General features: G+C 32.5%; 1 protein-coding gene and 1 long non-coding RNA gene across 2 annotated transcripts; both read right to left on the reverse strand.

The window, feature by feature from the left end:
- On the reverse strand, window positions 1-3,672 carry LOC140047674 (uncharacterized). Its single transcript, XM_072092711.1, has 2 exons — window positions 1,295-3,672; window positions 1-67 (listed from the first exon to the last, which is right to left on the reverse strand). Exons 1-2 carry the CDS (start codon window positions 3,670-3,672, stop codon window positions 1-3), a joined length of 2,445 nt encoding a protein of 814 aa, XP_071948812.1.
- Window positions 3,673-21,401: 17,729 nt separating this feature from the next.
- Window positions 21,402-23,471, reverse strand: LOC140046832 (uncharacterized). The gene is made up of 3 exons (XR_011844867.1): window positions 23,224-23,471; window positions 22,902-23,034; window positions 21,402-22,595 (listed from the first exon to the last, which is right to left on the reverse strand). It is a non-coding gene; the product is annotated as an uncharacterized lncRNA (long non-coding RNA).
- Between the last annotated feature and the right edge of the window lie 3,864 nt (window positions 23,472-27,335).

Here is a 27,335-nt window from a genome sequence, read left to right on the forward strand (position 1 = left end):
TCAGCCTTTTGTTCCCTCAGGAAAAACTCCTTTATTTTTAACGGACCTTTTTTTGGAATAATTTATCCTTAAACAAAATCATTAAAAACCTTACAAGAAATATTTAACCATCAATATACATCAGATAGTTATTAAGTTGGCTCCTATGGATTTTTTTTGTTGATAATAAACTATATTTTATGATTTATTAAATGTGGAATAATAAAATGAATGAATGTTTTCGCGTATGAAAAACAAAATGTAAAGGCCAACTAAAGGTCAATTTACACAGGCGAACATATAGATGTTATTCCTTATGACCATTTACACACTACGCCTATTAAACGATTGTTAACTATGCGTTTTGAAAATAATAAATTATATACTCTCCAAAAACATGAACATGAATACTAAAATAACAAACAAGCAGTAACGGTCGTCCAGAACGACGGAAACATGTCAACAATAAATAAAAATAACAAACATAGCATATTATTTGGTAACAGGTTAACACTAAAATTAGTATCGTGAATTATTAGTAATGTATTTTAATATGGAAACATTTTAAAGCTTATATAGCGTTTAACCGGACCAGTGGCGCAACACAGATGCCTGACGCCCGTGGTTTAGCAACCCTAAGTGACATTCCGACGCTGGATCCAGACGTTGTACTGAAGAAAGGCCCATAAATAATATATACATATACGCAAGAACTTTCTTATTTTTTATTATCTTTTATTTTCACACTTCTTACCAACCACGCTGTCGGTATTCTTCTATCTATGACACGCCAAAACGGCCTTTTACACCCTATACAATAGCGCCCTCATTATTCTTTTGTTGTTCTTCAGAACATTCTCCCCTTCCTCGACATACAGTTGTTTGTCGATCCCTTTATTAAAATCTCAAATAACTTTTAACATAATAATAAATATCATGAAACATCATTATCAACAAAAAACCTATCACTCATATTCACTATAATTATATAACATCATTTCTAAATTAAAAACTATTTTTACTGATATTAATATTCACATTGAACTTGTTGATAACTCATTTAACATCACTGTCCTTATTTGAACATTATCCAACAATGTATAACAATTATATGATCAATTTCTACACTATTCACTTTAACATAATTCAACTCTAAACTTATTAACACTAAAACTTAAACATTTGTGCTTCTTAATATAACACCTTTCTATATCTTGATAACACATCGAATAAATCGTTCTGCAATTTAGGCCCGGGATAGATCATGTCATTCAAACATCTTCTCCCATAACGCGCCGCGGCGTCAAACACTAACCTAACTTTCGTTGTTTCCCTATCGGGTTTAACTACTGGGAAATGTGGTAGAAACCATTGATTTAGTTCTGTTAGGGATTGGTCTATTTTTCTGACATAGCCTTTGGATCTGTAATTATCTAAAACATTTTGATAATTATCGCCTAACATCTTGTCTCTAGTTAATTTTCTTTCTAGACACTCTAATCTCTTAAATGCCATCTCATAATTGTTATCCATATTTAATCCTTCTTCCCGCCACAGAATATTCACACTGTATCGCCCATCAACAGCTGTCAATGACTCTGACACTTTTTGAATCACTCTTTCATCTTCAGCTTTATATATTTTCAAATCACTTACTCCACAACTATCTACTTCCCAAAACTTCCTCATTAACTCGTCCACATCATTACTTCGTTCACTACTGGTTTTGTAAGTATTCACATGTAGTGATGTTGTTCGCCAACTTCTACTCAAAGGACCAACACACGTCCAACCTAACGGTGTTCTTCTCGCAACAGGTTCTCCAGGACCCCCACATTTCTCTTCTAATGCTGTATGCAACTCTGGACAATCCACTCCAATCAGTAAATCTATCTGTTTTCTCTGACTACTTATTACTGAAAATTCTATGTCTCTCAAATGATCCCAATCCTTACTAACACTACTCCAATCTAACGCTTCTAGTCTACCAGTAACATCACTTATAGTCACTGCATTCACTTTAAATTTCTTAGATCCATCCAACGGTAATACAAATATCTCAACTGGCTTAGTCACAAATCTTTCCTCCTTACCACGTAACAAACTCACAACCATCTCTTCTGTTACTCCACTGAGACCCAACTCTCCACATAACTCTTCATTAACATATGTCTGAGTACTACCATCATCTAATAATGCATTCACCTCTATTCTTTTCTTTCCATTACTAACTATGATTGGTATGGTTCGCAAAGCAATAGTGTTTGTCCCTGTTTCTGTTTTAGTTACTTTACGCTCCCCTTCCCTGGCAACTCCTACCTCTACAGTTTCAAAATTACTTTCCTTTTTTACTTTTTCTCTATGTAACAACCTATTATGGTCACTCTTACATCCATTTATACCACAGGACATAACCCGTTTACAATCAACTGCCCTATGTTTACATAGACACTTAAAGCACAATTTTTCTTGGCTAGCAATATTCCATCTCTCATTGATGGATAGTTGTCTGAATTTTACACATTCCCATAACCTATGGTTTTTCTTACAACATACACATTTGAACAAAGGTGATTCACTAGGCTTTTCCCCTGTGGGTGTACAATTATGACTGTAAGCCTTTTTTCCTCTAAAATCTGTGTTTACTACTCGACTCTTATTTTCATTAGCTGTAGTGCTAATATTTCTTCCAAACATATTGCTGTTTACTGCAGCTTGACTCTCTACAAATTTTAACATATCCAAGAAACTTGGTTCCCTTTCACTAAGTATTGATTGTGCAGCATTAGCCCATTTAGCTTGCATAAATCTAGGTAATAGCCCTTGAATTTTTAATAGGTTGGAGGTACTGTTTAAATCATTTGTGTACCCCATTTTTGTTAGTATTAGTTGAAATTTTTTCATGTCACTGACTAGTCCCCATAACTCTTCATGGTTTCCTGCATTAATCTCTTTTCTGTTGGTTAACTTAAGCATCAATGAGTTTAAAACTAGATGGGGCTGCCCAAACTGCCTTTTAAGAATCTCTAAAGCCTGCTTATAACCTTCTTCTCCTAATAGAGGACAGCTTACTATACTTTCCTTTGCCTTATTTTTACATAACTGTAGAAGGTATTGTAATTTTGCATTATCTGATGTTAACTTACTTGCTACATTTATCTCAAAATTTTGTACAAAAGCCAAATAGTTTCCCGGATCCCCATGGAATTCTATCACTTCCGCTTTTGGAAGTTCTAGGGCTAATTTGAATGCGGCCATAGCATCCATATCATTACTGTTAACCTTATTATTACCATCTTTCTCTCTCTGATCAACGTTTTCACTGTCCTCTTCTACCATAACTCTGTCAGTCTCTTCTGTCACTGTTCCCCTGACTGGCGGCTCCAGCACCCTCTTAGTCTCATGTATCACCTCTAGAAAATCCTTTTGGCAATCTTGCATCCACTTCTCCGCTTCCTCAAATTGTTCTTCATCTTCCAAATTTATCATTTCCACAATCTGCTCGTGAGCCCTCTCTACTGTTTCAAATACCTCGTTTGCTTTCTTTAATAAGTTCTGTATTAACTCAATGTCCCTCTCTAGTTCCTCCTTCTGACACAAAACATTTATTGTGTTTGTAATCCTTGTTAACTGTCCTTTTCTATTTCTTCGTAGTATTTTTATATCTTTTTTTTGTTTCTCCATGTCTTCCATTTTGTTTGACTTTTCGCTTAGAAGCATGCACTGTACTCACGTGTATGTGTGACGTTCGCTCCCTAGCTAGAAGCATGCACTTTACTCACGTGCTCCGTTGCAACTAACTATAGGCTCACAACTTTCAGCCTAAAAATGTTGGTTCTTTAAAGTTTAATTTGTTTAAATTGGTCTATCTAACCTCGCTCTGCTACCATTTTCTTGTACTGAAGAAAGGCCAATAAATAATATATACATATACGCAAGAACTTTCTTATTTTTTATTATCTTTTATTTTCACACTTCTTACCAACCACGCTGTCGGTATTCTTCTATCTATGACACGCCAAAACGGCCTTTTACACCCTATACAATAGCGCCCTCATTATTCTTTTGTTGTTCTTTAGAACAGACGTTTTTAGCTTTTTCGACATACTTGAATGCCTAATTGTTTCTCGCTCATAGCCACTGCGCAACGTAAAGATTTGAACAATCACAAGCGATAGATTATTCGAACCATCGCCTGTCATTAGTTAACTCACTTGCGTTACGTCTTTATTAGATGAATTTCATTTTTTCGTTTTGTTGGCTTGACCAGGGTTATTTTGAAATGGAATGGAAACATCATATCAAGTCATCGGTCCTTGTAGGTCTACCATGGATAACATAGCACAAGGATATGCATCAGCGGTGAGATCAAACGATTATCCAAACGCGCTAAAGCACTGCTGCCAATCAAACAAACACGCACTTTGATCACCATGTCTTTTACCGCGGCCCTTTATAGAAAGTTGCGAATGAACAAAACGATACACATGCAGACGACGTATGCGCAGATTGATTGTTCTATTGATTGTTTGCGTCGATGATTAATTGACAACAAGAAGATATTTCTGAACAACTATTTTTAATATCATCAAAATAGGACTACGAAAAGTTCAATTTCAAGAAAGTACTTTTAAGTAGTTTATATAATATATAACAAAATATGCATTTTTTATATTTGAATCATAATTGTTCCGGAAATATCCAGAAATTAAAAATTAAGCGATAGGCCTGGACTATACTTACCGTGTACAGTAAATATACGGCTAAGCAGCGGGTTTTTTTTGTTATGAATCTAAAGAAAGTTTCTAATGAATTATTCATGAGATAATGCTGAAAAGTTTGTATTGAATTATTCATCAGATAATGCTGAAAAGTTTGTATTTAATTATTCATCAGATAATTCTGAAAAGTTTGTATTTAATTATTCATTAGATAATGCTGAAAAGATTGTATTGAATTATTCATGAGATAATGCTGAAAAGTTTGTATTTAATTATTCATGAGATAATGCTGAAAAGTTTGTATTTAATTATTCATTAGATAATGCTGAAAAGTTTGTATTTAATTATTCATCAGATAATGCTGAAAAGTTTGTATTTAATTATTCATTAGATAATGCTGAAAAGTTTGTATTTAATTATTCATTAGATAATGCTGAAAAGTTTGTATTTAATTATTCATTAGATAATGCTGAAAAGTTTGTATTGAATTATTCATTAGATAATGCTGAAAAGTTTGTATTTAATTATTCATCAGATAATGCTGAAAAGTTTGTATTTAATTATTCATTAGATAATGCTGAAAAGTTTGTATTGAATTATTCATGAGATAATGCTGAAAAGTTTGTATTTAATTATTCATCAGATAATGCTGAAAAGTTTGTATTTAATTATTCATTAGATAATGCTGAAAAGTTTGTATTTAATTATTCATTAGATAATGCTGAAAAGTTTGTATTTAATTATTCATTAGATAATGCTCAAAAGTTTGTATTTAATTATTCATTAGATAATGCTGAAAAGTTTGTATTTAATTATTCATCAGATAATGCTGAAAAGTTTGTATTTAATTATTCATTAGATAATGCTGAAAAGTTTGTATTTAATTATTCATTAGATAATGCTGAAAAGTTTGTATTTAATTATTCATTAGATAATGCTGAAAAGTTTGTATTTAATTATTCATTAGATAATGCTGAAAAGTTTGTATTTAATTATTCATTAGATAATGCTGAAAAGTTTTTAATGAATTATTCATTAGAAATGCTGAAAAGTTTGTATTTAATTATTCATCAGATAATGCTGAAAAGTTTGTATTTAATTATTCATTAGATAATGCTGAAAAGTTTGTATTTAATTATTCATCAGATAATGCTGAAAAGTTTGTATTTAATTATTCATCAGATAATGCTGAAAAGTTTGTATTTAATTATTCATCAGATAATGCTGAAAAGTTTGTATTTAATTATTCATTAGATAATGCTGAAAAGTTTGTATTTAATTATTCATTAGATAATGCTGACAAGTTTGTATTTAATTATTCATTAGATAATGCTGAAAAGTTTGTATTTAATTATTCATTAGATAATGCTGGAAAGTTTGTATTTAATTATTCATTAGATAATGCTGAAAAGTTTGTATTTAATTATTCATTAGATAATGCTGAAAAGTTTGTATTTGATTATTCATTAGATAATGCTGAAAAGTTTGTATTTAATTATTCATTAGATAATGCTGAAAAGTTTGTATTTAATTATTCATTAGATAATGCTGAAAAGTTTGTATTTAATTATTCATTAGATAATGTTAAAAGTTTTAAACAATCAATATATATATATATAAGGCATTCATTAAGTAATGCTAAAGTATTACACAATCAATATATAAGGTATTCATTAGGTAATGCTGCTGTGCTAAGTTGACATTTTCTGCAACACTGCCATAAAAGAAAAAAAAAACAACACTTTTGTGTTTTTGTATAGTGTTTTTAAATGATTAAATACGCATGCTCAAGTTTTTCTCTGATGAATATTCTTGACATTACCAGAACCCTGTCTACTACTAGACATGTAACTCGTCACTTTGACGAGTTTGGTTATCCGCCGCGCAAGTGGTGCAACATAAACATTAAGAGGATAGGTTGAGGACAAAAGGAAGTGTTCACGTTGGCATTATGACCTGAACTGAAGAATATGATATGTTGTTATTGCTGAATTTTATTATTTAAATTCATATATAGTATACACAGTATCTGTATCCATATCACATACAGTGTAGAATAGGTGAAATTACGGGACCCGCTATTTATTGCAATTTTTAACATGTTGACGGTTTTAAAATGAAACGCGAAGGTAGCAATTCCGAAAGGAAATTATCTCAGCAACAACGTATTAGCGTGTAGAAGAAATTTGAATACGTGAAATATTGATGCGCACTCTTTTAAATGTAATGAATTATGACGCAAAAGATGAAAATACGACCTTTTTTGTTTAACTAGCCATATGATGACGTCACAACATCCGATTGGCAACATTTTTACATAATTTCGTATCTAAAATCCAATAGCTTCCAGAAAAAGTTTTAATCGTGATTATCACATTTTATTCTTACGAGCTATAACAGATTAAAATTTACTGTAAAGATGAAATTAATGCCACACGTGATTTAAATTTTTAGGCATGATGACGTCAAAAAAATTAAAATATTTTTAACTCATGCGAAAGATACTTGATTGACCTAGACAATATCAAAATCGGGGTGAAAATGGAAAACTAATAAGTGGAGATGCGCTCTATTCAATGTGATGAGCTATGACGAAAGATACAAAAATCCTAAATTTTATATTCGTGTGGCCATACAATGACGTCACAATGTCCAGTTAGCCATATTACTACCTGATTCGATATCTACAACTCATCTACTTCCAGAATATGCCATCCACAAAAAGTTGACCGTCTAGTTTAGAAATTACGACTGTTTAAAAAAAGGCATATTTTAAACGAATTTTTTAACCTTTTCATAAAAAACGCGCGCCAATTGTCCAATTCGACGTGCTCGTATGACGTATCTTTAAGTCGAAATTGTTTAAAATTTGGTAAAATTACTTGAAAAAGCTGGAACAACATAAATCACGCGAAAAAAATACGTTTTCAATGCTACGTGCGCACCGCACACGTAAAAATGTGCGCACGCGTGGGAATTTTTGACATGCTTAAAATGACATGAAACGCGTAGAAAGTTGATTATAAATTAATTTTGCGCATTTTGAAATTTTATATGCGCGTGCGCGCGTAACTTTGTGTAAAACACGCAATTTTTTTTCAACAGAAAGTTAGCGCATGATATAAATTAAATTTTTGCAAAGTTTCAAGTTGAAATGTTATTTGGTTGTCGAGCTATGTTAAATACGACAAAATCGTTAAATCGCGCGTAGGTCACGTTGCGCAATTGTAAATATCATGAAAAGCTTCGCTGCACATCTTCATGTGCATGACGATATGTTGAGAAAGTTACAAAATGTTATGTTTGCAAGTTTTCGAGAAAAGCGTTCCACAAAAATCATACAGAAAGAAAGAAGAGAAACTAGATCTTAAACTCGTCACTTGAGGACGAGTTTGGTTATCCGCCCGCAACAAAACGTATCTTGCGTATTAAAGTACTTCTCAGTTATGACTTTTCCAAAAAAAAGTAGCCTATTCAAAAGTAAAACTGCCCTTTCGGTGTAATAACCATTTAAATCCTGTTATTTAATTACTTTCCCGTGATGGGATTGGAACCCGGTACCTCTGATACCAAAGTCGGTGGCACTACACATTGAGCCATACGAGCACCTGCTGAAGAGAATCCGAAGAAAGTTAACTCGTCCATTCGGTATGTCGTGAACCACTCGATGCAAATAGATTATTACTTACCAAACTATATCATTAATTTTCACTATGATGAAATCTTTACAAATTTTAACCAGTGACATATTATGAAAGTGCATACTTTTTAGTTTATATATTAACATGTGAAGAAAAAAGATAAACGTTATGTTTATTGTTTTGCTCTTTGAAAAAGTTTATGTTTGTTTGATGATAAAAATTTCAAAAATTATATTTAATATGCAAATAATGTAGCCATCAAACACGTTTTAACATTCAACACTATAATAAATCAGACCTATGATTCATACACTGCAATAAAATAAAATAAAAAATAGGGGTAACCTTGCATTCTGATGAACTGTATCATTTTTAAAAGTATACATATTTTGCAACATTTTCCCAATTTTTTAACATATTACGTGCGCAACCAGTCATGTTTAACGTGCTCGTAGAACGCCATTTTAAGTTGAAAAGTGAATAAAATAACGTAAAATTGTTAACCGAAGATTGAAAAACACAAACCGTGCAAAATAAATGCTCATACGTGTTTCCTGCACCGTGCGCGCGTAAAAATGTGCGCACCTGGTGGCAATTTTTCAAACGCTTAAAATGAACTGAATCGTGCTCTAATTTAATCAGAAATTGATTTGGAGCATTTTAAAATTTCAAAAGCCGTTTACGCGCGCACTTTCCAATGTTTCAACTTTCGGTTATGACTTTTCCAAAAAGTAGCCTATTCGAAATTAAAACTGCCCTTTCATTGTAATAACCAAATAAATCCTTTTATTTATTTGTTTTCCCATGACGGGATTCGATCCCGGTACCTCTGATACCAAAGTCGGTGGCACTACACATCAAGCCAGATGAGCACCTGCCGAAGAGAATCCGAAGAAAGTTAACTCGCCCATTCGGTATGTCGTGTACCACTCGATGCAAATAGATTATTACTTACCAAACTAAATCATAATTTTCACTATGATGAAATCTTCACAAATTTTAAACAGTGACATATTATGAAAGTGCATACTTGTAAGTTTTATATATTAACATGTGAAGAAAAAAGATAAACGTTATGTTTATTGTTTTGCTCTTTGAAAATGTTATTGTTTGTTTGATGATAAAAATTTCAAAAATTATATTTAATATGCAAATAATGTAGCCATCAAACACGTTTTAACATTCAACACTATAATAAATCAGACCTATGATTCATACACTGCAAGAAAATAAAATAAAAAATAGGGGTAACCTTGCATTCTGATGAACTGTATCATTTTTAAAAGTATACATATTTTGCAACATTTTCACAATTTTTTAACATTTTACGTGCGCAACCAGTCATGTTTAACGTGCTCGTAGAACGCCATTTGAAGTTGAAAAGTTAATAAAATAACGTAAAATTGTTAACCGAAGATTGAAAAACACAAATCGTGCAAAAGAAATGCTCATACATGTTTCCTGCGCCGTGCGCGCGTAAAAATGTGCGCACCTGGTGGCAATTTTTGAAACGCTTAAAATGACCTGAATCGTGCTCTAATTTAATCAGAAATTGATTTAGAGCATTTTAAAATTTCAAACGCCGTTTACTCGTGCACTTTCCAATGTTACAAATTTCGGTAGCGATAAAAAAGTTAGCAATTGATGTGAAGCAAACATGGCTGAAAATTACGTTAAAAAATATTCATCTGTTTCGAAGTTATGATCAACTTAGGATTTTCTGAAAATCGCGCGTTACTTACGCTACGCGGCTCTGCCAGCGTCCAAAAGCTTGGCTGCACATCTTCAGCTAAATGTCTAAATGTTTACCAAGTTACAACATGTTATGTTAACAGGTTGCAGAGAAAAGCTGAACACAAAAATCGGCGGAAATAGAGAAGAATAATAAAAAAAAAGTAACACTACAATTCCAAGGGCTTATCCGCTTGAGGCGGATAACCAATAAAAAGTTGATGTTGATGATGATTTCGTACAATCACAAGAGGTTATCCTGCAACTTCGTTGCGGATAACCAATAAAGAAGGAAGTAGACATAAAGAAGGAGGTAGACATAAAGAAGAGGGTAGACATAAAGAAGGAAGTAGACATAAAGAAGGAAGTAGACATAAAGAAGGGGGTAGACATAAAGAAGGAGGTAGACATAAAGAAGGAGGTAGACATAAAGAAGGGGGTAGACATAGAGAAGGAGGTAGACATAAAGAAGGAAGTAGACATAAAGAAGGGGGTAGACATAAAGAAGGAGGTAGACATAAAGAAGGGGGTAGACATAGAGAAGGAAGTAGACATAAAGAAGGAAGTAGACATAAAGAAGGAAGTAGACATAAAGAAGGAAGTAGACATAAAGAAGGGGTAGACATAAAGAAGGAGGTAGACATGAAGAAGGGGGTAGACATAAAGAAGGGGGTAGACATAAAGAAGGAGGTAGACATAAAGAAGGGGGTAGACATAGAGAAGGGGGTAGACATAAAGAAGGAGGTACACATAAAGAAGGAGGTACACATAAAGAAGGGGGTAGACATAAAGAAGGAGGTAGACATAAAGAAGGAGGTGCAAACGGCTTTAAAATGGCAAAGTTTAAACAAATTTATGTCATATAATTATATGATACCAGGCAAGTTACTGTTTTATTAAAAATTATTTTGTTAAATATATGATAACACCTATAATCGAATGCAAATAAACAAACCTTCTCTTACAACACATTTCTAAAAATATAGTTAGTGGCCGCTTTGTGTGTCTAAATCGAAGGCATTAGCGCGGAGCAACTACAACCATTGGTATATGTTTAATGCGGCATTACTTAAGCCACCATTAACATTTCGTTTATTTGACTGACCTAAAAAGTACTCCCCATCTCGCTCAAAAAATGTTATATCAAAACAGGCATGTGATGTCATGGCTCCATATTTTATGAACATAGTTATACCCTCGAGTTTAAATATTGGAGATGACGAAGTATATTTATCATTACTACTTCCACCTCTTTCCGATCTGGTTGTGGCTATTATTATAAACACTTCTCCGCCAACCTGTAAAAACACGAACAAAAAACACCCCAATATTATCATTATGGGACATTACAACTAATAAATCAAATAACGCTTTATATGTTAGCACCTTTTATAATAACAGAAAAAGTTCAGCTCATTTCCCAAAGTCCTTAATTATCGTAGAAATTCCTATAGAACGCCGCTTGCTTGCCTTCAGTTAGTCCACCTTTCCAATTGAATACAAATTCTCTATCCATTCACTTCTTCTCTCTCACCTTTATTTTGCAAATATATTTTCCTATTTTGTTACCATCAATCAACAAGCGGTCACTCCTTCTTTTCAAAAAACCATACTTTCTCAACTTTTGTCTTTTTACTATAACTTCCAGCTACACCGTTGTCAGTAGACACACAACTCAATCATTGTCTTTATTCAGTCCAACCGAAGTTTCGGACTCGAAAGTAGAGTATTACATTCGATTGGTTTGAAGTGAAAATTTTTGGCGTTGGCTATTTATGGTAAAAATAAAGGGCACTTTGTACTTACCTTGAAAACGGTAGATCTGTAGAGATCGAGAAGCGATGCGAGTAAGACGTGTCGAATAATCGCTCCTGGAAATCAAACATTTCACGTGTCACACCAGCTGAATGCATTGTTACACATAGTCGCAACCTACGTTTACTATTGTTCATTTACCTCAAGGAATTTTGTTTACTAGATTTCAGTGTTTTATTTGCCCGCAACATGGGCGGTGGTAAGCCAAAGGGAGGACAGAGGGACGATTCGCCTGCAGCCAGGCCACGTCGTAACCAAAAAGAGGCTGAAGGAAAAGGCATCCCTTGCCTTGAAGATAAGTTAGATAAGTCCAATTGCGACATAGACTCTAAGGAAATCGCTGGCATTATCCAATCTGAATTGAAACTCTTATTTGATGGCAAATCGGACATATTGGATAACTTAGCGAAACAAATAACATCGATGATCAAGGACCAACTGGCTGAGCATATTATGCAAATTGTTAGTAAAGCCACTATGGATGCTCTTAGATTTGAACTTGACGAGTCGAATGATTGCATGAAGAAAATGGAACAGGAAATCGAGGACATTAGGGAATCACTGGATGAAAGTGAACAATATTCCAGGAGGAACTGTTTGGTGATACATGGACTGGAGGAGAAAGTAGGTGAGAATACCGATAATATTGTTACACAATTATTTAGTTCTAAGATGAACTTTACGGTGAATCATAATGACATTGATAGGAGTCACAGACTAGGCCCCAAGAAACCAAGTAACGGCAAGCCCCGGGGAGTTATTGTGAAGTTCGCTCAATACAATAAAAGAAATGAAGTTTATAAAGCAAAAAGAAAACTGAAAGGTACCGATACCTTTATACACGAGAACCTAACAATGAAAAGGATGAAATTGTTAAGAACCATCAAAACCCAGCATAATTCCGCCTTGACCGCAGTCTGGACCCAAGATGGACGCATACATGTACTAACTAAGAATAATAAGAAGATTGTCGTAACAAAATTTTCCGATCTCAACAAACTGCATTCCACCTAATTTACCGTGTGGTAGTACATTAAATGTGAAATTGTGAGATTTCTTGTTTTTGCCCTGAAACCAGAATTTTAACTATTGTATACATTATAGACTGCAGCATTAACTGTTTGGTGTGTGTGCTTTATTGTGATTCTTTTTATTGTAAATTGTGTTTTTATTTATTATTGTATTGCTAACCTGCCGGTTTTTAGTCATTTATTTGAACACCATTTTGCTTAACAGCTTTGGTGAATTGATTGTATTTTGTTCTTTTCCAATACTACTTTATGAGCACGACTCAATATGAAAATAAATCGAGTCCTACACATTCCTTAGATTGCTTTGAAAGTGACGAGGCTGGTTTATGCAAATATTTCACTCCAACACAACTAAATGAGCTACAGGCGCAAATTGATAACGATGGTATCTTTACAACGTTACACATGAATGCACGTAGTCTTCCAAAACACTTCGACGAAATTAGCATTATGTTAGATACGATAGGTCGTGCGTTTGATGTACTTGGTTTCTCGGAAACCTAGATAAATAAGAACACGCCAATTGACTTATTAAATATCAATGGATACAATATGTACACTTGTAATAGAGAAGGTAGAGTCGGTGGTGGAGTTTGTCTATATTTAAAAGAACAAATCAACACCGTAACACGTGATGATTTTGTATTTAATGATAACTCCATTGATTCACTTTTTCTAGAAATAATAAACACAAACGGCAAAAATACTATTGTAGGTATGTTATATCGACCACCAAATTCAAACGTCAACTCATTTAACTCTGATCTGGAAGAAATCTTACATAAACTTAATCGCGAAAACAAAAACTGCTATATCTTAGGAGATTTTAATCAAGACTTATTAAAATATGACATTCAAAAAACAACACAGGAATTCACAAACATTATTTAGTACTCAACATCTTTTAATCCATTAATCAACTTACCCACCAGAATAACATCGTCTTCTGCTACAATTTTAGATAATATTATTACAAATGATGATAACATTTCGCATTGTGGAGTAATAGTCACTGACATTACCGATCATCTACCCATTTTCATGACAACACACTTGTCAATAAATACTAACACACAAGCTCCAATTACAAAACAAAAAATAATTAATGATACAACATTAAATAACTTGCTTATTGCTATTTCTAATGAGGATTGGGGTGAACTATATTTATGCACAGATACCAATACATCATATAACCTATTTATTAAAAAACTATCCAATCTCATAGATAATAACATACCTACAAAAAGTAATAAGCCAAATGGTAATACAAAGAAAAAACCATGGATCACAACAGGAATTTTGATTTTAATAAAAAAGAAAAATAAACTTTATAAAAAATACTATAAAAACCCAACACAATTATTAAAAAATATATATAAAAAGTACAAAAATAAATTAACTCATTTAATTAGAATTCGGAAAAAACAATATTATTCCAAAAAACTGGATGCAGCTCGACACGATTCAAAGCAAACATGGAAAGTTTTAAATGAAGTTCTAAATAGAAAAAAATCGAGTGTTAAGCCAAATGAGGTAATTAACCATAGTAATAAAACTTTGGTATGTGATCCAAAAGGTATGTCTGACGCTTTTAATGACTTCTTCTCCAATATTGGAAATGAATTAGCAAACAAAATATCAAATGTAAACAATTCTGACTTTAAACAATATATGAAAGAGAGTCAATCCCAATCCATATTTTTCAATCCTACGAATGAAGAAGAGGTCATTGAAATAGTTAGTCAAATCAAAAATTCAAATTCAGAAGGTGTTGATAACTTAAGTAATCGCATTCTAAAACATATTATTGCTGCTGTGGCATCTCCTCTTGTACATATCTTTAACCTCTCTCTTGAGACAGGCATGGTCCCTGATAGTATGAAAGTAGCTAGAGTAGTTCCAATTTTTAAATCTGGCAATAAAAGTGACGTTAGTAATTATAGGCCGATCTCTATTCTGCCTACCGCTTCAAAAATACTTGAACAAATTGTTCAAATTAGAGTAAATAATTATATCACAAAGTTTAACATCCTTATTAATGCACAATATGGTTTCAGAAAAAACAGTTCTACTTTTATGGCCGTTATAGATCTGGTTGAACGAATAACCGATGCGCTTGATAAGAAAAAAAATACCATCGGAATATTTATTGATTTGTCAAAAGCGTTTGACACCATCAACCATGATATACTTCTTAAAAAATTGGAACACTATGGCATAAGAGGCACGGCCCTTAAATGGTTTAGAAACTATATTAGTGGAAGGAAACAATTTACGTCTATTGATAACACAAGTTCGTGTTTGATGGATATAAATTGCGGTGTACCACAGGGTTCAATTCTGGGGCCTCTACTTTTTATTTTGTACATTAACGATGTATTTAATTGCTCAAACTCGTTATCTTTTGTTTTATTTGCTGACGACACAAACATATCTGCATCTCACGAAAACTTGGATACGCTCATAGAACTAGTTAATGGTGAACTAAAAAATGTTTCGGATTGGTTCATGTGCAATAAACTATCAATCAACGTTAAAAAAACTAATTACATAATTTTCCGCAATCAGCGAAATCCAAGTAATTTGGAGAATGTAAATATTTATGTCAACAATAAAAGAATAGATAGAGTTAAATCGACTAAATTCCTTGGAGTACATATTGATGAATTTCTCACATATAAGAACCACATCAATGTCACAGCTAGGAAAATATCTCGATATGTAGGAATACTACTATATAAAGTAAGACATTTTTTACCAACCTATACTCTCTGGACAATATACAAATCACTCATTGAACCAGTATTAAATTATTGCAACATAATATGGTGTAGCACATTTCCAAGTTATTTAGATGAGTTATTTAAACTCCAGAAAAGGGCATTACGAGCTATAACATGGTCAAAGTTTAATTTTCAATGTTTCTATAAATTTAAACTTCTTAAAATTGCGGATATCAATAAGTACCAAATTGGGCTTTTTATGTATAATGTTACTACTAATCAGGACGTGCGTTTTTCATCGCTCTTTATTAAAAATGGTTCTTACCATAATTATAATACAAGATCTAAAGACAAAATGAGACTCAGAAAACGTAATCGTACTTCTACTAGTTTTACTGTGTCATGTGTGGGACCCAAATTGTGGAATGACTTGAATTACGAACTACAAAGTACCAAATCAATATATATATTTAAATCATTGTTTAAAGAACATTTATTATCATTTTACAAATAATTTTAAAAATAATACTTGTTGCAGGATTTAGCTTTTTTTATTATTTATGTTTTAGTTTTTTAGGCTAGTTAGGGACATAGGGGGACACAACTAATCAAGCTCTTTTGAGTTTTTATGTGTTTCCTTTTCATCTTTTTTATGTTCTCATATATGGTTGTTGTATATTTTCATGATTGAGGATGAATAAAGAATATTTGAATTTGAATTTGTAGGCGCAATGTTCAACAGGAATACGTTGATGAATTTTAAATTCATTAGTCGACTTGTCCCATCTATAAACTATTGTGTTCTGTGCACAATCCATGCCCAATTTATTGACACCTACTAGGAAAGTATCTCCGTCATTTGTGAATGCATCGATTCCAGTTGATCCTGCGTCCGATTCGTCAAGTGACTGTACTAGTTCAGTTACACCACCTAAAAAGTGACAGTATGGAATAGAATTCCCTGAAAATGCTGCGCATTTCACGTGCACGTGGGCAATAAAGTACGATTTTCTGCCTGGACTAAACTGTAACACCACAATTATTTTGTATTCTGCGGCACGCGCGCAGTCAATTGTCACCGACACGTCGCCAACTAAGTTATTTTCTATTCTCAGACTCTTTGTCGGTCTGGTTTACGTCGTTTGTTAGCTAAATTATTAGCATTTGACAAAAGCATAGCCTCACTTATTGTCTTCTGTCATTCGAGACTGCAGTGAGAACGAGGATCATTATACGTTTCTAAAATTGCATTTCACTTACCTTGTTTTAGTTTCCAAACGTGAGATTTAATCGTGTATTCATTCGTTGTTGTGAGATAGTTTGCCATTGCCGCGTACAATACACCATCCATTGAGAATAGTTTACCACTGTGGCCACCACGAACTGGTATTTTAGCATACTCTACAAATTGGGTATTGTTAAAATTCCATTTATATAGGCCTACTGTTGAGTTGACAACACTATGTTGCTCACGATAATCAACCACAAGTAAATAATGATTTGAATTCAATTCTAAATACGATGCGTCATGTCCACCCCATGTGTCTAACGTTTGATGTTGAGCGAGGAAACCTAAAACACAACAAATGTATAGTGTAGCAATCTCGGGACTTCTAGACGGCGTTTCGACTTATTGATAACAATAAAAATTCTAACTGGTGACACTTGGAAAAACATCATAAAAAGGACAATAAGATAGATACAAACGTAGGAACTACAAGATGGTGAGGTGGTATACATATAGTAACTATAGTTACACAGATCACAGGCACATAACTATACTACACAGCGGGAACATTTCTTATAAGCATTTCGTTCACAACCTAAAGCTCTGTTTACACAGTCTCTAGGTCACATACAAAAAATGCCAAATATGGACACAGTAATATTATACGTGTACACTATCAAACTAGTTTGACAAAAAAGAGTGATGTGCCTAAATATGTTTAAGTGATAAGACATCATCGTAAAGCTTTAGAAAACTAGTTTTTCCGGCACAGTTCCGGTCAGGCGACGGCAAATCAAATTGAACGTCAGGGTTTTGTTTTCAGGACGCTCCACGTGGTTATGCACTTAGCGATCTATTGGCGCATAGCCGCGTGGAGCGTCGTGAAAACGAAACTTCAGGTTCGATTTTATTTGACGGCGCCGAATCGGAACTGTGCCGGACTCAAAAGATGTGAGTCGTAGATCGTCTATTATATTATGAGCCGTACAGAAACTAGCAGAAAGCTAGATTGAGTGAAAGTAAAAAAGTGAAAAAAAAACCATTATTGAATGTGCGCACATCCAACTAAAATAATACAAGTCTTGCAGAGGTGACCTTGACAACGAAGGATACACATTGATCTTGTCATAAAAAAAAGAATAAGATAAAAAAACAGTTATCTGGAATATACCCCTTCTCCCCATTCCATCACAGTGATACTGTCAATTGGGATGCAGGGTCTGTCTTCTTTAAATCAAAACAGATTATACACTTACCTGTTCGTGAATCAAATATGTAGATGTAGGAGTCTATGTTTTTCTTTTCACATACAATTGTCTATTAATGACATTCATTTGCTTTTTTATACATATTTACAATAAATTACAAATAAAACAAGTTTAAACAAATAGTTAATAGAGACATTGTTTGTTATAACTAAACCTTTATTAATAAACATTCTTTTTGTTTTTTATAAATACATAACATAATATATAAATACAATAAAATGGCCCTGTAAAGTTTATAATTCTATATAATACATATAATATCTTTCTTTTTCGGTTATTTTATAATTCATAAATATTTTTTATAGTATATTTACATGTAGCACATCTTAAATTTTATACAATTAAGTAAATACAATTTTTTTTAAAGCGTAAAACAAATTGCATAGATTTACAATGATAATAATAATAATGTATTTCATACTCCTGTGTCTTGATTTGTTTTATGTCTCATGGGTATAATGCTTATGTTCTCGTGCGTTAATCTTATAGGTTCCGTTACGGATTTTTGGTTATCCGCCTCAAGCGGATAAGCCCTTGTTATTGTAAGGATCTTTTTTTTTTTTTTTTTCTTTATTAGTTATCCACTTAGTAGCGGATAACTCCTTGTAATCGTCCTGTTTCATCATATTTTTTTTGTTGGTTATCCGCAACTAGTAAGTTGCGGATAACCCTTGTTATTAGTTATCCGCTTAGTAGCGGATAACTCCTTGTAATCGTCCTGTTTCATCAAATTTTTTTTGGTTATCCGCACTTGGCGGATAACCCCTTGTTATTGTCAGGATCTTTTTTTTGGTTATCCGCACTTGGCGGATAACCTCTTGTTATTGTCACGATCTTTTTTTTTTTTTTGGTTATCCGCACTTGGCGGATAACCCCTTGTTATTTTTTTTTGGTTATCCGCACTTTGGCGGATAACCCCTTGTTATTGTCAGGATCTTTTTTTTTTTTCTTTTTGGTTATCCGCACTTGGCGGATAACCTCTTGTTATTGTCACGATCTTTTTTTTTTTTTTTTTTTTTTTTCTTTCTTATTCTTCTTTCTTTCCCAGAATTTTGTTGCGCGTGTATCTCTAAATGTTATCAACATAACATTTTATAACTTTATCAGAAGATTGACCTCTATCTGAATATGTCGTAATAAGGTTTTTGGTCTCGTCCGAGTTGCGCAGCGTAAGTTACGCGCGATTTTGTGAATTTCGCATATTTACCATAGATCGAAAACCAAAAAACAATTTAAATTGAAACTTGGCAAAACTGTAATTAATATCCTGCGCTAACTTTCTATGGATTAAAAATGGCGGTTTTCACAGAAAATTACGTGCGCACGCGCGTTTAAAATTTCAAGATGCGAAAAATCAATTTCTAATCAACTTTCTACGCGTTTCAGGTCATTTTGAGCATTTCAAAAATTCCCACACACGCGCAATTTTTTTACGCGCGCGTGCGCACGTAGCGCAAAAACATATTTGTTTTGGTTGATTTTTGTTTTTTCAGCCTTTTCTAGTAAATTTACCAATTTTCAATCAATTTCGACTTAAAATCACGTCATACGAGCACGTAGAATTGAATAATTTGCGCGCGTTTTTGATGAAAAAGTTCAAAAATTTGTGAAAATTATGCCTTTTTTTAAACAGTCATAGATTGTAAACTACGTGGTGAACTTTTTTAAAATTACATATTCTTGAAGTAGATGAGTTGTAAATATCGAATCATGCATCGATATTGCTAACCGAACATTATGATGTCATCGTATGGCCACTCGAATATAAAATATAGGATTTTTTTCTCTTTCGTCATAGCTCATCACATTTAATAGAGCGCATCTCAACCTTTCCGTATTCCATTTCCCCCTAATTTTTTATATTGTCTAGGTCAATCAATGACCTTTCGCATGATTTACAATTTGTAAAATGTTTATGACGGCATCATGTGCAAAAGCGTCAATAACTTTGGTCACTTATTTTCACCTATTCTGCACTGTATGTAGTACGTATACAGTATATATTGTATACTGTATATTCTTAGACGTGACACAAAATAGAGAGCTGACTATAATTTTTTTCAATTGCATAATCGTTTTTCTGTGTGCAATATTCTAACGTATGATGTGCACGTGGCGTTTGCGCTGCGGTAAACCTGAATCAAATTTGTTAATTGTTTTCTTTTTTTTTTCTATTCTTCTTTCTTTCAACGAATTTTGTTCACAGCGTATCTCTACTTCTGGTCAACATAAGATTGTATAACTTTGTCATAAGATTGACCTGTAGCTTTAGATGTGCAATGATGTTAGAGTCGCGCAGCGTAAGTTACGCGTGATTCTATGGAATTTTATGGTTGCTCATAAATTTTTAAGACAAAGTTATTTTTCAATGAAACATTACGAAAGTTTATTTCATAATATTGTGCAACTTTTGAAATGATAAAAATGGCGTGCTACGCAAAAAATTTTGCGAGTACGAGTGAATTTTTAAAATGCGCAAAATTTATTTCTATTTAATTTGCGTACATTTTAGATCATTTTGAGCTTTTCAAAATTGTCTAAATTGTTTGCGTTTTGTGCACGCACTTGTGCACACAGCTCGTACAAAGCGTAGAAAATGTGTTTTGCAATTGATTTTGTTCATATGCCTACGTTTTATAGTAGATTTCATTCATTTTCATGAATTTTTATTGCAAATTAACGATGCACGTGCATGTTAAAGTTTAGAAATCGTGTGCTAAAGAATGGGTAATATAATACAAATTTGTGCAAAAATATTCCTATTTTTATTCAGTTATAGCTCCTCAGGATGGCAGGTTACCCCATCTATTTGTTATGTATTATGAAAGCTAATGAGTTGTAGATATCAATTAATGTACAATTTGTACCTAAAGGATGTTCTGACGTCACCATATGGCCACTAAAATTTTGAAAATAGATTTTTTTCTCTTTTGTATTAGTTAATCCCATTTAACAGAGCGCATCTCACTAATGCGTTTCTATGTTCTTTACAAATCAATTTTCTTCCACACATTAGTTAACAAAGTGACCCACGTGATTAAAACTTATGGAAATGGTTGAATTGTGGTTTCATGACGTCATCATATGGCCAGTTAAATTTAAATAGTCATATTTTTAACTCTTTCCTAAAACTTAATCGTGTTTAAAATAGAGCGCATCTCAGCTTAACGATCCCAAAATTCTTCAAATTTGTATTGACGTGTAATTATTTAGATAATTAAATTATATAACATATACAGTGTATTCTGTAATATGCTGTCAGCACTGTAAATATATTTATGTCACTCATAGGATGGCATAATAATTGCCAGCGTGCCCAAAATTCTTCAACTTCTAAGAATGTAATTATTACATAATTGTTCTCTAAAATTGTTACTTTTATGTTTTATGTTGATGACGTCATTTAAATTGGAATAAGAATATGGGTCTCGTAATTTTTTTATGCTTCACTGTATCTAAATATAGACGTATGACACAAAATAGACACAATTCATTAAAATCGTTTTTAAAAGACCGCGCCTCTCACTTTTACCTGCCTGAATTTCCTCAAAATGTCAACATTTTGTTGCTCATAAAAATGTTCCTGTCGGATGCTGCAAGGTCATGCTATGGGGTCATGCTATAAGGTCATCCTATGGCTAGTAATTGGAAAGGTAATTGGAAAGGTAGGATATTTGTTTGTTGTTGGCATAGTTCATCACTTCAACATATTACGCATCTCAGTTGTACGTGCCAAATTTAATTATATTATTTATATTATATTATTTAATTATGTTATCGTTGAGATGAATTATTTTCCGAAAATGGACATACTTTTATGTTTCATTTTGATGACATCAAACATTGTTTTTCCCGTAATTTTAGGTCACACCATAATATAAAACAGTACAACCAGTTACATGTGTGAATAATAATAATACCATTTCTTGTCTCCTCTGCTCTGTGATTTGATCTAATGGATTACTGAAATTTATCTCAGTTACCAGTGGAACTTGCTCCAATAGATATAACATTTCTGATAAAACTAATATTATCACACCATAACTGTTAAAGATAATCTTTTATTTCAAACAAATTGAAGAAAACACACAAATCTGTATAAAATGTATACCGGTATTTATATAAGCTTTCATTGGTTATTGCAAATGATACAAAATTTTCAACATTATAGTAGGCTGTTTATACTATACAGTAGTTCATCAACCTTTTGGTGATCAGTAATTTTACTTAGTACATTATTTACATGGTAATTTGTTAGTTGAGGATTCATTAAACGCATATTTATTGATCTATTTATAGAAGATTATTATTTTTTAACAATCATCAATATGATTAATAATTTAATCATTTGCCGAGTTTAGACAATAATTGTTATGAAAGAATGACTGCATTAGTGGATGCCTAAAACTCCGGTTCCCATTATAATTGAAGAGATGAAACCATTCCATTGAACACCTAAAAACCAAAACAAAATAAATTAATTATTCTTGCAAATGAGTAGATTACTGTATTAGTAATTCATGTGGACCTGTATTGATAGAAAAAAAAATGAAATTATGTATAGAATGAAGTATTGGTAATCGTATAAAATAAAACGTATTTTCTTCTTCTGTAAACTTTTTATTTTCAACTTTACTTGAATACCGGTAGATATTGAAAGATTTTTATCTGCACAGATTGCAACATTGCATATTCAAATTCAGAACAATATTTATAATAATATAACTCACATAAAAACAAGATTAAAATGTGATTACTCACCAGATATTGTTTCTCCTATACAGGAGAATGACATGGGTTGAAATTACAGATTATTCGCTGCCCCTCTTGCATCGATAATAAATTGATTATTTTTCCAAATGAGTAGATTACTGTATTAGTAATTCATGTGGACCTGTATTGATAGAAATGTATAGAATGAAGTATTGGTAATCGTATAAAACAAAACGTATTTTCTTCTTCTGTGAAACTTTTTATTTTCAACATTACTTGAATACTGGTAGATATTGAACGATTATTATGTACAGAGATTGCAACATTGCATATTCAAATTCAGAACAATATCTATAATAATATAACTCACATAAAAACAAGATTGAAATGTGTTTAGACACCAGATATTGTTTTTCCTATACAGGAGAATGACATGGGTTGAAGTTACAGATTGCTCGCTGCCTCTTGAGCATAGAGGGTCATAATGATTTTCAGCTTGTTTTTACCAAATTGGTTTTTTTTATTTCTATCCAGTTCTATTTTCAATTCCTAAAAAGTTTTTACAGAAATATAATTCAAATACTTAAAAACCATTGATGCAATTAAAATTTAATTTGAATGGCTTCATGATAGCTATAATAAATTGGAATTACTTCAGCCTGTACTGAATCAAGACCTTTGCTATAAACATGATCAATCAATGTATTGTTTTCAGTAGTAGAACATGTAACATGTTGTTTGTACTCATTCTCTGCCATTAAATTATTCACTCTGGAAGATTGTTTGAAAAGATTTTCATTAAAATCACCCATTACAATACATTTTGTGCTCATTTTATGTAACTCTTCCAAATGTTTTCTCAAATTTTGACAGAATTGATTAATATCATAACTTGGGGGTCGATAAATTACTGACACGGCAACAGAAATCGGACTTGTTATTAAAAATGAAACTGCTTCTATATCATTATTACATATGTTTAATCTGCTTGAAGACGTATTCTTTGCATACACTGCAACGCCACCATGAGCCTGATGTTTTATTTTGGAACTGAGATCATTTGTATTAGAATACGAATCATACCTTGCTTGGTGATACAATTTATACGGCTCAATGCGTACGTCAAAAAAATCATCATCCTTGTTTAACCATGTTTCAGTTAGACATATGACATTAGAATTCATAAACAAATCATTACACTGAAGATCAACAAAATGTTGTTTAAGCCCTTGAATGTTATGTAACATTATTGAAAATCTAGAAGCCGAATCATGACCTTGTTTATCACATTGTACGTATGAATCCATATTATTTAAGCACTTCTTTATGTTTGGATCACAATAAATCAGACTAGGTTTAAAATTTTCAATAGTAAGTCCAGTTATTGAAGTAACACGACTGAGGCCTACATATGCTTGACCATGCGTAAAAGTATCTTTAAGGCAAACCACTGCTTTATCCATTGTCATTCCTTGCACTTTATGAACTGTGCATGCATATGCTAATTTGAGAGGAAATTGTTTTCGACTGTATTTTTTCCCCATAGATTCTTTAAACATTTCAATTGCCTGAATACCAATGTCATTATTGTCAAATTTAACTTTAATAGATACTGGTTCGGTGTTATGATCAGGTTTGACTATTTCATCAACATGTCCCATACATCCATTCGTTAAGCCTTTTTTAACATCTACATTTTTAATCAACATCACTCTGGCATTAATTGCAATCCACAAATAATTTAGTAAACTAGTTTGACGTGAATTCCGAGGTTTGTCACAATTTTTGCTCTGTTTCTTGCTATTTACTACACTATCTTCTGCTTTAATGCATACAATGTCTGTACAGGTTTTGTGCAACATTTTTTTATTCCATTCATCAACTTGTTTGTTGCGTGGGTAAATATGAATAGCATCTTCACATTCTTCACCTGTTTCACGTGATTTTAGAACTAATAAATCGTTATCAGACAAACAATCATGTTTTTCTTTTGTACGCAATTTGTTTAACAATAAAGCAAATTCTTTATCTTCTTTTTGCCTCATGATTTGATCTAACTGTACTTGCTTAAAGTTATCTATCCACAGTGAGCTTTCCAATGTGTCTTTATATAACGAACTGCCCATCACCGGGGGTAACTGATAAAAATCACCAACAGCAATTACTGAAATGTTACCAAATGGACTATCGTTGCGTACTTGTTTTATTTGCCTTAATCGTCCGTGGATATACCAAAGTAACCTTTGATTTACCATTGATATTTCATCTATAATAACAATTTGCAACTGACCCAATTTATTACGAAGTGCACTTATTTTTTCTTCTCCAAGTGGTTGATACGGAAGTGAAATATTAATCGGGATAGACAAAGCGCTATGAATTGTTTGGCCTTTAATATTATATGCTGCGATTCCTGTAGGAGCTAATTTCAATATTGACAAATCATCGGGATTTTCCATAATCTTTCCAAGAATACGTGTCGCTTCATTATAAATACAATTTACCAAATGACTTTTTCCTGTACCAGCGCCTCCAGTTATGAAAGTGTAAAATGCTTCAGGTTTTTTACCATTAACTTTGTCTAAACACCATTGTCTTGTCTTATAAAATATATGTTGTTGTTTTTCATTTAAAGATCGAATCATTTTATTCAATTCTGGTCTTGGAATATTAGATGAATTAGACTCTACTTTAGATGTATGATTTTTTTGAATTCCAAAATCTGGAATGAAAAATTCATCTTCTTCATCATCAACCTCTACATTTGGCTTTGGGTTGTCTAACCTTTCTTTTTCGCTTTCTGGACATAATAGGCTCCATGCATCTTCTTGTGGTCCAAATTTTGATAAACATTCCTGTGCTTCTTCAACTTCATCAGAACTTTTTTCATATTGTTCCATGTTTCCATGAACTATTGACTTTACCGTTTGTAATTGACAGCCACATAATTTCACACATCCTTTCTCATGAAATTGTTCATACGTTTCAAAATTTGGAGGTTTTAACTGTTCATCTTTTCGAAATGGTAGAAATAACTGAAGTACACTCAAAAAATATTTCTCAGGTGCTGTATCCATTGGAAATCGAGGGTATCTTACTATAGCATTACTAGTTCGTGTTCTTTTTTGGATGAATCCCAGCTGTTTTTTTAACTGAAATACATTCTTTTTTTGTTTATTTCCTTTCATTTCTGATGAACTCAATATTCTATATTCTGAACAAAATTTTGCCAGGCACATTTTATTAAATTCAGAACTATTAGGTCGAGCTTTATATTTGTCGATCTTACTTGGCAACCATGCACTTACATCATCATCTGCTTTGTTTTTAATTACACTTAGTGGTAAACTCATTCTGACAGGATTAGGTCCTACTGGGATAAATTCAACTTTTCTTGAACATTCTTTTAATCTTAAACTACAAACACGATAAATACTTTCTTGTGCAGACACTTCTCGGTTATTCATATAAACATTACCAAGTTTTCGCAAACTTTGTCTAGCATCTTCATTGCCTTCTTTCACTTCTGATGCTGCATGAGATAAAAGTAAGCCCATTTCCCGTTCAGATTTCGACATATATCCTATAACGTAAATAATACATGCATATACATTTGTAATATACTGAATATCCATATTAGCATTCCATGCTCTCAATAAGGAAGGATTATATTGATTTACCCACACATCTTGAGGGTTTCTCTTTATAACAATCTTTTCCTCAGTAGCTACACTATTATTTGCTTTCTCAAATGCACTCTGTGTAATACCTAAACTTTGAAAAAGTTCTATTGCATTTTTATATGTTTCTTCATTAGTCACAGCATCTTTTACTGAAGTTAATAGCTCCATTGCTTGTTTATTGTCATCATTATCATCATTGTCTTTATCCACAATTGTAGGTCTCATAACAAATGTATTTCCAGAAGGTTGTCTAGGGAAGTTAAATCTGCAGTTTGTTCCCTTTTTTTTACATGATTTAGAATGTCTTTTACTATGAATTTGCACACTTTTAACAATTTCATTCATTTCAGGATCTACAGTTTCACATGGCACAGCACAAGAAATATATTTATCGACAAAATTAATAACTTCTTTATCTTTATCTGTACCAAAAATAGGAGCATTTTCAACCCATACTAACATATGAACATGTGGACTTCCTCTCATTTGAAATTCAATTCGGTAAAAATAATCTACGACTTTACCAATAGGCTGTGCTTCAGACAAAATTACATTTTTCAAAAAAGTATGAAAGCGTTTATCAAACATTCTGGCAACAGTCACTGGATTTGATTTCAACAAATTACATTTATCTGCCCATTCTAATTCTTCAATGTTTCTTTGGTCTCCAGACTGACTTAGCAATGTCGTCATTATTTCTTTCCAACGGAAATCAGCACTTGAGAATGAAAGAAAGAATGTTGGTTTTCCAATCTGTCGAACCATTGCTATTATATCTTTTTGTGTAGCTTGCCAGTAC

The sequence above is a fragment of the Antedon mediterranea genome, chromosome 4 (assembly GCF_964355755.1).
Source record: "Antedon mediterranea chromosome 4, ecAntMedi1.1, whole genome shotgun sequence".
Classification (NCBI taxonomy): domain Eukaryota; kingdom Metazoa; phylum Echinodermata; class Crinoidea; order Comatulida; family Antedonidae; genus Antedon; species Antedon mediterranea.